This window comes from Choloepus didactylus, chromosome 20, assembly GCF_015220235.1.
Source record: "Choloepus didactylus isolate mChoDid1 chromosome 20, mChoDid1.pri, whole genome shotgun sequence".
Taxonomy (NCBI): domain Eukaryota; kingdom Metazoa; phylum Chordata; class Mammalia; order Pilosa; family Megalonychidae; genus Choloepus; species Choloepus didactylus.
In genome coordinates this window covers 7,985,978-7,998,714 of record NC_051326.1, presented here as the reverse complement: position 1 = coordinate 7,998,714, position 12,737 = coordinate 7,985,978, and the positions used below count along the sequence as shown (strand labels likewise).

Genomic DNA, 12,737 nt, shown 5'->3' with positions numbered 1-12,737 from the left:
AGTTTCTTACCTCTTCCCCCAGCAGTCTGAGGCATTTGCTTCATATGAGAGAAGAGCCCAAGGATGTGGGCAGAGTTTTGTGTGTGCACCACTAAGAGCAGTTCCCTGTAGTCTCCTGCCCGACCCCTGATCTTTCTCATAAGCACCTCACCGAGTCCGTGGAAAGAAGCTTGTGAGTGCAGACTCCTATTCATTATGGGGCTCCCAGTTATTCTACTGACACTCAGCCTTTAAGATACCATAGAAATTTTAGTTATTTTCTTTTTTACCTGGTTTTATAGTGACCACTTCTACCTCCTCCGGTCCGTCAAAGTGAAACATTTCACGTTTCCCGTCTCCTTAGAGGGGTTTGTCACCCTTGAGAGTTCAGTTCAGCTGGTTACCTTGGGAATTCAGCTCTCTGATGGGCTCAAGAAAAGTTATAATTTTATAGACTTTTCAACTTTTCTTGGTGCTTTCTTGATGTTCTCATGTATTTTTCTACATCCTAAGCAGAAGCAATATTTGCATATTCTATTTCTACTTGAATCAGTTTTAGTAAGTTTTCAAGGAACTTGCCTATGTCTAAATTATGAAATATTTTGGCATGTCCATAATATACTCTTGTTATTTTGTGTCTGCAGCATCTGTAGTTACACTTCCTTTCTTTCTTGTTATTGGTGAATTATGCCCTCCTCTTTTTCCTTGATCAGGTTCTCCAGAAGTTTCTTACAGTATATTAATTTTTCCTTGTTGATTCATTGTATTCTTTTTGAAATATCATTAATTTCTGCTTTTGCCTTTATGATTTCCTTCCTTCCCCTTCCTGTTCCTTTTTCCAACTTTTAAGATATACTTAGTAATTTATAGCCACTTATTTTCTAATATATTATTTTAAAGCTGTACATTCAGTACTAAGGATGCTTGAGCTACATCCCACGAGTTTTGATATATTTTCAAAAGTTTTGATATTTGATACTTTATAGTTCAAAATATTTCCTAGTTTCTATTTTGATTTCTTCGACTTGCAGATTATTTAGAAGTGAGTTTAATTCTCAAACACATGGGCATTTTCTATTTAGCTTTTTGTTACTGACTTGTAGGATATCATAAACAGCCAGGGAAGACAGACCGTTTACCCAAAGAACTCTTTAATTAATCCTTAATTCCAGAGGTTCAAAAAGGTTGAGAAATTTGTCATCCAGGGTCTTGGAGCAAATTAATAGGATTTGGATTCGGACGCAGAGCTAGGAACAGCAAAGCTCATGGGACTCGGAAACACTCTCCCAGGGTAGCCTCCGTCCACTCGGAAATTCTAACCGGGCGCTGTGCTGAGGGTGGACACTGGAACCGACAGGAAGTCGGTTCACAGAACAACCCACGGCTTCTCCCGCTCCCCACTCCGCTGCAACACAGGGCGAGCTCCTCGTAACACAATGGCCATGAAAGGCAGTTTGGGACCGTCGGTCTGCAGCTTCCCTAGCAACAAGGCGAGCGCGACTAATGGCAACAACGAGACCCCTCTTTCTAACCGCCCGCCCGAGCGCGCGCTCAGCTCCCGGCCGTTTATCTCGCGAGACGACGGGTCCTCGGAAAGCACAAACTTCCGCTTGGCGAGATGCCGTCGTTTTGCGCTCAAGCTAAATGTGAAGTTGCACAAGTCGTTCCGTAGCGCAGCGTCTGAGATACCAAGCCCCAGTGCCCGCCGCCCGCCAGGCCTCGGACCGCTATGGAAGCGCAGCCGGAGCAGGACGGCCGCGCAACCCTGACGCTCGCCCACGCTCACTTCCAGACGGGCGACTACGCGGAGGCCGAGAGACTGTACGCCGCGTACCTTTGCGAGCGCGACCGCACAGCCTCCGTAGGAGCGAGTCACGGCGGGTAACTATCGCGAGAAGCGGCAGCCGCCGGTTCCGCCCCGGGGTGGGGGGCGGCCTGGGGGCCCTCGGCCACCCAGGCTCGGGTGGGTCTTTCGGCTTGGCCGAGTCCAAGGCGAGGGCGGCACAGGGAGCGCGAGAGGGCGTCCACCTCTGAGAAGCCGCTGCGGGGATGGCGGTGCGGGGAGCACCCAGGAGCGCAGGCCGAGCGCGTCTCTGGTGCGGGGCGCTGGCCTGGGACAGCCGGGGCGACCCCTTCCCCGGCACCCACTCGCTGGCCCAGCGACTGTTAGAGCCGACAGCACTTTCCCTCCGTCGTGTTAACAAGCGGGACCTTCGAGACCCGGGGAGGGAGAGGTGGTCCGGCTGGGTAGTGCCGGGCGAGAACGCAGTACCGCGGCCCCAGTCACAGCTGAGCAACCTTCTGTTATCGGTTTACCCAGACACCGTACTCATAACCAGACTTCCCTGAATGTTTCAGAATGCACTTATAAATATTAAGGACTCTTAAAATGACATAACCCCGTTATCGTCGTTAGCGTGTACTTCTTTGATATCAAATATCCAGTCAGTGGTGGAACTTTCCTGATCGATCAGTAAAGAAACTTTTTTTTTCTTTTTTAAACTTTTTTGTCTTGTTTTTAGTAGTTGGTTCAAATCAGGATGTGTATCAGGTTTCTTAATATATAAGACTCCTTTTTTTTTTTCCTTGCAGTTTGTTGAAGAAACCAAGTCGTGTGTCCTGAGAGTTTCTCATTGTTGGATTTGCTGAATGCATCCCACTGATGTCATTGAATATGATTCTTTGTCTCTTATATTGCTTGTGAATTGGTAGTTGAATTTCGAGGTTGATCAGAGTCAAATTCAATGTTATGGTAAGCATGTTTTATAGGTAGGGTTGTTTACTTCCACCAGAAAGCACTCAGTGTCTGGTTATCTCTTTCTGTGATGTTAGCAGCCTCACCTGCTAACACCTTCTTGGGCCTAAAGCGTTTGAGTTTGTGCTTGATGTTGTAGCATTTGTTCCTACTCCAGGTTTTGCCTTTGTTGTGCTTGTTGATGGGTGTGGAGTGGTTCAGGATGAGAAAAGAAGGAATTGAGAGAGGGGTTGAACATCTTGACAGTTCTGAGCTGCTTCCACTGTCACCCTCCTCTCCCTTCAATGATTTAATTTTTCCTGGACAGGATTGCAGCTTTTTTTTTTTTTGTGAGGCTTATGTAAACATAAGGGACCTGACCTTTATTGGAATCTGGAGGCTGCATGCATTCAGTTCCACCAGGATTATGACAGAGAGGGCTGGAGGGAGTGTGCACTCCGGTTCTTAGGTCTTAACAGTGGTGCCAGTGGCACCCAGAAGTCTTGTGGACCCCAGGCTGTCTCAGTCATGGCTCACAGAGCAGAAGTTTTCTAAAGTTGCAGTGGTTCTTCTCCACGGTTAGCAAACTTGGACTGAGGGGGACTTCTGGTCTGTGGGTACCTTCCTGTGGCAGCAGTAGTTGCAGTTCCTGTTGTACATCTCAAGAATCAAGGTGTTGGCAGAAGTAGTTTTTTTTTTTTTTATTAAACTTTAATGTAATAACCAATATAAAGCACAAAAATTCCCCTTTTAACCACATTCAAGTGTATGTATAATTCAGTATTAATTATATTCACAATAGTTTGCTTCCATCACCAACATCCATTACCCCTCCTTTTTCATCATTTCAAATGGAAACTACTCATCAAATAAGCTAAAACTCCCCCTCCCCTCATAACTTATAAACCACCCTCTCTCTCTATGACGTATGAAATTTACTTCTAGATATTTCATATGAGTAATATGGTATAATATTTGCCTCTTTGTGTCTGGTTTATTTCACTCAACACGATCTCCCCAAGGTTCATCCAAGTCGTAGCATGCATTAGAATTTCATTCTTTTTTAAGCAGCTGAATAATATTCCATCTCCATCAATGGATATATGGGTTACTTCCACCTTTTGGCTCTTGTGAATAATGCTGCTGTAAACAGTAGTGTACAAATACCTGTTCAAGTCCCAGCTTCCAGTTCTTTTGAGTATATGCCAAGAAGTGGGATTTACAGATCATGTGGTATTTTAGTTTCCTGGCTGCTAAACCTGTTACCATGCCATGGGTTGGCTTGAACAATGGGAACTTACTGGCTCACGATTTTGAGGCCAGATGTCCAAAATCAAGGCATCATCAAGGCAGTGCTTTCTCCCAGAAGACTAGCATTCTGGAGTTGGCTGCCAGAATCCTTTGTGATCCTTGGTCCTTGGCTTTTCTGTTGTCTGACAGCGCACATGGTGACCTCTTCTAGTTTCTCCTGTCTGTTCCAGGCTCCGTTGATGTTCAGCTTCTGGTTGTTCCCTCTGGCTTTCTTTCTGTGACCTTCCCTATAGAGCCTTCAGTAATAGGATTAAGATCCACTCTGATTCTGTTTGGCCAAACCTTAACTGTGAAGTAACATTAAAATATCCTAATTACAAGAGTTCACGCCCACAGGAATAGATTAAGTTTAAGAACATGTTTCTCTGGGGTGTGTAGTTTTGATTACTGATTCAGTCTCTTTACTTGTTATAGATCTTTTGAGAACTTCTGTTGCTACTTGAGTCTGTTTAGGTGAATTGTGTGTTTCTTGGAATTTGTTCATTTCCTCTAGGTTACGTTATCTAATTTGTTAGTATACAGTTATTTGTAGTTTTCTGTTATAATCCTTTAAATTTCTGTAAGATCAGTTGTAATGTGATCTCCCTTTCATTTTGGATTTTAGTTGTGTTTCTCTCTCTCTCTCGTTAGTCTAGCTAAAGGTTTGTAAATTCTGTTGATCTTTTCAAAGAAGCAACTTTTGGTTTCATTGATTCTCTCTAGTTTTTCTATTTTCTGTTCATTTATCTCCACTCTAATGTTTATTATTTCTTTCCTTCTTACTTTAGATTTAATTTCCTCTTCTTTTTCTAGTTCCTCCAGAAGATTATTCCCTCTGGCTTTCTTTCTGTGATTCGATATCTTTCTTTTTATAATTTTTATAATTATAGGCATTCATAGCTGTAAGTTTTCCTCTGAGCTCTGTCTTCTCTGCATCCCATAAGTTTTCATGTTTTGTTTTCATATTCATTTGTCTCAAGGTATCTCCCTGTGATTTCTTCTTTGACCCATTGATTGTTTAAGAGTGTGTTGTTCTAACTTCCACATTGTTTCAGTTTCTTAGTTGCTAAAACAAATACTGTACAATGGGTTGGCTTAAACAATGGGAATTTATTGGCTCACAGTTTCAGAGGCTAGAAGGCTTGCTCCCTCCTGGAATAGTAGCTTCTGGCCAGCTGGCAATCTTTGGGGTCCCTTGGCTTTTCTGTCATGTGGCCATGCATGTGCCTTCTCCTTTCTCTTCCAGGTTCCATTGACTTGCAGCTTCTGGCTGCTTCCTGTGGTTTCTCCTTTCTTGCCCAATTTCCTTTGCTTAAGGACTTCAGTCTTATTGGATTAAGACCCACACCTTAACTAATAACATCTTCAAAGGTCCTATTTACATATTGGTTTACACCTACAGGACCAGGGGTTGGTTCCTGAATATGTCTGTTTCGGGGGACATGATTCAATTCCCAACATGCATCTTTGTGAATTTTCCAGTTTTCCTTCTGTTATTGATTTCTGGCTTCTTTCCACTGTGGTTGGAGAAGATGCTTTGTATAATTTCAATCTTTTAAAATTTATTGAGACTTGTTTTGTGATGTAACATGTGGTCTGTCTTAGAGAATGATCCATGTGCACTTGAGAAGAATGTGTTTTCTGCTATTATTGGGTGCAGTACTCTGTCTGTTAGGTTGAATTCATTTATGGTATTGTTCAAGTTCTCTGTTTCTTTGTTGATCTTCTGACTCGGTGGTCTCATCTATTGAAGAAAGTGGTATATTGAAGTCTTGAACTATTATGGTAGCAATGTCTGTTTCTCCCTTCAGTTTTCTCAGTGTTTGCCTCATGTATGTTGGGGCTCTGTGAATAGGTTCATATTGGTTTGTAATCATTGTATCTTTTTGGTGGATTGGCCCTTTTATTAATATTGTAGTGTTCTTTATCTCTTATAGTAGCTTTTGACTCAAAGTCTGTTTTATCTAATATTAGTAAAGCTATCCCAGCTCTCTTTTGGTTACTGTTTGCATGGAATATTTTTTCCCATTCTTTCACTTTCAACCTATTTGTGTCTTTGGGTCTAAGGGCGACTCTCTTGTAAGCAACATATAATTGGTTGAAGTTTTTTATTCAGGTTCCCAATCTGTGTATTTTGATTGAAAAGATTAATCCATTTACATTGAATGTAATTACTGCTAAGGCAGGACTTCCTTCAGCCTTTTTGTCCTTTGTTTCTTTAACTTCCTATCTTTTTTGTCCCTCTTCATTGTGTATAGTTGATGTTTTGTGATGTAACAGGTTGATGTCTTTCTCATTTTCGTATCTATATGTTTAAAAAAAAATTTTTTTTTTGTGGTTCCCAATGGAGTTTGTATTAAACAACCTAAATCTATAATCTACTAATTTGAAATGATACCAACTTTACTTTGGTAGCATACACAGCCTCTGCTCCTATACGCCTCTGTTTCCCCACTTTATGTTGTTTTTGTCAGACATTACTTCTCTACATTTTGCATGTCCTTAAGATGGAAATATTATTTCTCATTCAATTGTATTCTAAATTTTACAGGAAGTGCAGAATAGAGTTACATACTAAGATTTACTCCTCCATCGTTTATGATGAAAATCAGGATTTAATCCTATTGAGGATCCCTTGTACAAGACAAATTGCTTCTCTCTTCCTGCTTTCAGAATTCTCTATCTTTGGCATTTGACATTTTGATTATGATATGTCTTAGGAAAGGTCTATTTCGGAGTTTGTCGGGCTTCTTGAATGTGTATATTCTTGTCTTTTATCAATTTTAGGACACTTTTGGCCACTATTTCTTCAAATATTCTATCTGCTTCTTTTTCCTTTTCTTTTTCTGGGACTCCTACAATGCGTGTATTGGTATGCTTACTGTCATCTCACAGGTTCCTAAGGCTCTGCTCACTTTTTTCATTCTTTATCTGCTCTTCTGACTGTGTGATTTTCATCAGTCTGTCTTCTAACTCACTGATTCTTTCTTCTGCATGTTCAAATATGCTGTTGAATGCCTGTAGTATATTTTGAATCTCCATTAAACATTTTCTAATTCCTCTTTCAATCGTCTTCTTGATTTTCTTTAGTTCTGTGACCATGTTTTCCTTTAGCTCATTGGTATTAAGAGATTTGATTGAACTTCTTTAATTAGTTGTTCCAATGTCTGTGTTTCCTCTGTTGTTTTAATTTGTTCTCTTAAGTGAACCATGTCTCCCTGTTTCTTTGTATAACTTGAAATCTTTTGTGTTCGCCTGGATATTTGATTACTTTGATGTGCTAACTGAACGTTAGTTTACTCCTCTTGCCTGAGGTTTTAGTGTAGATTGGCTGGATGGCAAGGCTCTTCTTCAACCCTTTGCACAGTTTATGCCGAACTTTTAGAACAGTCCTTGGTTAACAGTTTGGCTTTTCTCAGGTTTCTCTGAGCCTGGATCTTGTCCTGGGCATTTGCAGTGACTTTCAAGGTTTCCCTTCTATCTGTACCTATTTCCCCATCCAGGAGAAAATTTCCTTTCCCTGTTCCTCTGGGAGTCCTAGTCTGTTCTCTTTGTTTTTATACAGTTTTCTTCTTCCCCAGTGGCTGTGGTTGGCTCACTCTACTCATGAGCTCTGGACGGCCCTTTCACTCCAGCTTTCAGCCCTGGGTCCACACTGCTGTTTAGTGGCTCCACTCCCCTATTTGGCACAGCTTTTCTGCCTCCAGGAACTTCTGGGTTAGGGGGTCCTGCCTCAGGCCTCGCGTCTGTCCTTCCCAGACCCAGATGGGGGTCAGTGAACAGACACCCTGTATTTTTGTTTAGGTGCACCAGCAGTTAGACCCTAAGGACCTGGGCTGGGCTTGGAGTGCACACAGCTTGCCAAAGTCCCTCTGCGGACCCTTTGGCTTTGGGGAGCCACTTTGAATGTACACGTGCAGACCTGAAGTGCCACCACAGGTCTGCGAGGCCTCGGATCCCTGTCAGCCCGTGGGCTTCCAGACAGCCACTGTGGGTGGATCTGTGGTCAGGGATCGTGGAAAAGGTGCCTCACCAGGGAGCTTCTGCAGAGAGTTGCATAAACTGTGTGGATCCGAGCTCTCTTATCATTTTGGGGTGTTTTTTACCCCTGACTCATCACCCGTTGAATTGTTGTCCAGGCTTGATTGTTCTCCAGAGTTCCAATAGAGTTGAATCTGCCCTTTTATTTAACTGTCTCTCGGGGACAGTCAGTGCCATCTTGATGACTTATCGGAAGAAAGTTTTAATAACACTTGGCCATGGTGACAAATATTTTCTGAACACTATGGAGTGTAACAAAGAAATGACAGTTGAGCTTAACTTCTACTTTCTCTGGTTTGATTCATATTTGAGACTCTGGGAAAAAAGGAAAACCTGAATTGGCTCTGCTGCAGAGCAGAACTTAGAATGTTCTTCTGTGTACATGGTTTGTCCTGTGCAGAGAAAGGTACAGGGCAGCCTGCGTGGAGCTGCCTGGGGGTTCTCTCTCTCCTGGGAGAGTCTGCTCAAGTGCAGCTCCTCGGACGGCCTCTAGAGCTCCTCAGATGTAGAGCTGATTCTGCACAGTGTCCCAGGGGCTAGAGGATCCACCCTGCTAGCAGAAGGCAACCTGGTGTTCCCGAGGATCCCGGCTCAGATGGAGGAGGCAGCTCCATCCCCAGGGAGCACTCCCTGGAGTTAACTTGTATTTCTTTATTGGTGGAAACTGATTTCAAATCTCATTGTTTGAAAATCACTTAAAAGTTTGAGAATAAAAGTGATTTCACTTTGTGGCATGTCCTTAGCAAACTTGAACATTAGGCTGGTTTTCCCTTGTTACTCGTCACGTATCTGATCCATCTTTGCCCTGCTGGCATGTGCTTAGAAAATGAACAGTCATTTTGATACTATAATTGGCAGAACAAGCTGGCAATGAGTGAGACTTTGACCACACTGTAAAACTAAAGATCTTTACAGATTGACACTAGTGCTATAACCCTGCAAAAATAGATAGTGTGATTAAACAAGATTTGATTCTGCTTCTGGGCTTTGTTTCTTCAGCTTGCATACTATAGGCTGTGAAGTTTGATAATTCCTAAAGGAGAATGAAAGTGGAAACGAATTTGGCAATCTAGTGTTTTTAATGTGAACTTTTTGTTTAAAGCAAATACAGCCCTGAGGATTTGGCTACTGCATATAACAACAGGGGGCAAATCAAGTACTTCAGGGTTGATTTTTACGAAGCCATGGATGACTACACATCTGCCATAGAAGTCCAACCCAATTTTGAAGTTCCATATTACAATAGAGGGTTGATACTGTATAGGCTGGGTAAGACTCTTTTTTTTTTTTTTTTCTTTGTCATTGATTATATTACTTCAGTTTTCTCAAATGTTATAATACTACTGTGCTAATCATCAAGTCCTAAAGTTATGTGAGTTTTAGGCATAGAGCTGGGAACGAAGGAAGCTACCGGCGCCTCTTTTGGGGTTTCCATAGGCATTATAGACCACAGCAGAGCTCCAGGGAGGGAGTTGGGCCTGGTGCTGGTGTGAGGGTGACCCCGTTATGTCATGTCTGTGTGTTCTCAACTGAGAAACGAGGGTAATGCTGTGAAACTTTTCTGAGTTAAAATCTTTGAAAACACGTGAGAGTATAAAGTGAAGGGGTTTTAGATCCTTGAATTAAAGGGACTTTAGGTGCTGTTTCTAACTTAAAGTGTTGAGAAGAAATTTAGCTTCATACTTCTCAATTTTACTGCAGTTATGTAAAATGAGTGATATAATTTTTCATATTTTATGATGATTTATGCTACATATGTGTTAAACCTCAATAAATAAACCCATTACTGATTTCAGGTATATTATTCTATAAGGGCACACTAAATTACTTTGTTATACACATCTCTGTATCATTATTAAGAGAAGAAGAAATTTCTTCACTAGCAGTGATATTGAAAGCTCAGTAAATTTAAAAGTGAAAGTGTGTGTATATTCAAGCTTTGTTATGAATAATATATAGAAATACTCAAATTGTTCTCTTTTCTGTTTTTTTGGTTTTGGTACAGGATATTTTGATGAGGCTTTGGAAGATTTCAAGAAGGTATTAGATTTAAATCCTGGATTTCAAGATGCTACATTGAGCTTAAAACAGACTATTTTAGACAAAGAAGCAAAACAAAGAAGAAATTATTGAACATTTTAACTTAATTGAAATAATAACTCATAATCCTTATACCTGGCATCTAATTGTTTCTAATTTAAAATAGGTATTGAACTATTTTGATTTATATTTAAGATAAAGAAATGGATGCAGACTCCCGGGGAGGAATGTAGACCCGGCATCGTGGGATGGAGAACATCTTCTTGACCAAAAGGGGGATGTGAAAGGAAATGAAATAAGCTTCAGTGGCAGAGAGATTCCAAAACGAGCCGAGAGATCACTCTGGTGGGCACTCTTACGCACACTTTAGACAACCTTTTTTAGGTTCTAAAGAATTGGGGTAGCTGGTGGTGGATACCTGAAACTATTAAACTACAACCCAGAACCCATGAATCTCGAAGACAGTTGTATAAAAATGTAGCTTATGAGGGGTGACAGTGGGATTGGGAATGCCATAAGGACCAAACTCCACTTTGTCTAGTTTATGGATCGATGTGTAGAAAAGTAGGGGAAGCAAACAAACAGACAAAGGTACCTAGTGTTCTTTTTTACTTCAATTGCTCTTTTTCACTCTAATTATTATTCTTGTTATTTTTGTGTGTGTGCTAATGAAGGTGTCAGGGATTGATTTAGGTGATGAATGTACAACTATGTAATGGTACTGTAAACAATCGAAAGTACAATTTGTTTTGTATGACTGCGTGGTATGTGAATATATCTCAATAAAATGATGATTAAAAAAAAAAAAAAAAAAAAAAAAAAAAAAGAAATGGATGCATTAGCACTGAAAGTTGCATAGTATATATAAGGTGGTTTCAGGTTGAGAAAATATGTCAAATAGGTATGCTTTCTATAAAGTATAACTGTAATATCAACATATAATTGAATGTCATTACAGTATAATATTTGAATGTGAAGCATCTTCTTCTGTAAAATGTTTTTGCAATTTTTTATTCCCAGTTTATTTAAAAAATTTTGAATCCACAGAAAAGTTGAAAGAATAACAGAATAAACACCTTTAAACTCTTGACTTTGATTCCCCAGTTAACTTCATGCCCCATTTCCTTCTTCTGTTTATTTAAATATAGAACTCTTTTTTGCTGAACCATTTGAAAATAAGTTGTAGATACAACAGTACCTCACCTCTAAATATTTCAGCTTGCATCTCCTAAAAATAAAGACATTGTCCTTTATAACTACAATACCATTATGATATCTAATAAAATTAATAATCCAGCCCATGTTCAAATTTTTGCAGTCGCTCCCAAAATGTTTTGTGTAGGTTTTTATTTTAGGATCTAGAGCCAAATAAGTCTCATTGCATTTTGTTGTTATGTCTCTCTGAGTTCTTTTAGTCTAGTATAGTTTCCCTGCCAGTTTCCCCCCATGAGATTTGCTTTGAGAACAAAGATATTTCTTATAACTAGAGAGACATAACATTTGGGCTTAAAAATAAGTTCGTTTCCTACATGAGAGCAATTTGAAAGTGTTCCACTTACACTTGATTTTCTTTAGAAATCATTGATAAGATGGGTTTGAGATTTAAATACTGAACTTAGTTCTCTGTCTCTGGATGATGAAAACAACTATGATCGTTGCCCTTTACTGAATGCTTAGCTAAGCTGAGCACTTTACATGATAAATTGGGGTGGGGTGGGGTGAACCAGAGTGCACTGATGAAAAGCATTTCGTAAATACAAGGCTTTAACCAAGTCTGTTTTATTTGGATGCTGCCAGCAGACTTCATGATTGGACTACCACAAATTGGGAAGAACTTGAAGGGAAAAATGCCAATGCTTGCCACGTCCCATCTATATATTTTTTTTGTTTTTATTGTAATTAAACTGTATTTCGAGCATACAAACTGTATCGCAACATCTCCCAAAGTAACCTGTTCCTGCTGTGGAAAAACCGTTGTGTTGTGGAAATGACCCTGATCGGGGAAAGGAAGGTTTGTTAACGAGCGTCTCTAGGGAGGCACTGAGGAAATTCTGTGCCTCTCAGGTGCAGTCTCCATCATCAACCCCAACATTTTTGTTTGTTTGTTTTAATTTAATAGATCTCATGAAGCAGAAAATGTAATTGCCTTGTTTTTAGTTAATAAATAACGTCTGGTATAATACATGAAGAATTTGGGCTGCAGGTGTATGAATATTAAGAGGAAATTAAATGTGAATGCCTGGAAACTAAAAGTCTATATTTCTAGAACTATTCACATTTTCCAAGATGACTTATCTTTCCATTTGTTGGAAATGTCTTTAAAGGAACTTATAAAGATGCATTAAAATGTAGAAAAATCCTTCTTATGAAAACTTAAAAAAAAAAAGCATTTCTCTAAGTCCCTAGACCTTGGGAGGGCTTAATTTAAAGCCGTTTCACTCAGAAAATGTAATACTTAAACATTTGATTTTCTTTTGGCACACATTCTCTTTTCCTTACTCTTGACTGGAGTCTGATGTGATGTGGAAAAGAAAAATGCCTAGTTGAAAAATTTCAGTTGGCTTATTGGATTTTATTATTCAAAGTTTTTTCAGTCCTTACCAAATTAAACAAACAAATAAAAGGACCAAAGTTCCTAATCATCACTTGCTGA

At 40.1% G+C, this 12,737-nt stretch overlaps 1 protein-coding gene across 1 annotated transcript; it reads left to right on the top strand.

Moving 5' to 3' along the window:
* The first annotated feature begins 1,590 nt into the window (after nt 1-1,590).
* TTC32 (tetratricopeptide repeat domain 32) lies at nt 1,591-12,275 on the top strand. Its single transcript, XM_037813242.1, has 4 exons — nt 1,591-1,860; nt 9,147-9,313; nt 10,050-10,287; nt 10,914-12,275. Exons 1-3 carry the CDS (start codon nt 1,709-1,711, stop codon nt 10,175-10,177), a joined length of 447 nt encoding a protein of 148 aa, XP_037669170.1. The 5' UTR covers nt 1,591-1,708; the 3' UTR covers nt 10,178-10,287; nt 10,914-12,275.
* Nucleotides 12,276-12,737: the final 462 nt, after the last annotated feature.

Bases quoted from the DNA above. Each gene is read 5' to 3' on its own strand.
- TTC32 (XM_037813242.1), top strand. From the start codon at position 1,709: ATGGAAGCGCAGCCGGAGCAGGACGGCCGCGCAACCCTGACGCTCGCC. The intron at 1,861-9,146 runs GTAACTATCGCG...TTTTGTTTAAAG, and splicing joins GTAGGAGCGAGTCACGGCGG to CAAATACAGCCCTGAGGATT. The intron at 9,314-10,049 runs GTAAGACTCTTT...GTTTTGGTACAG, and splicing joins GTTGATACTGTATAGGCTGG to GATATTTTGATGAGGCTTTG.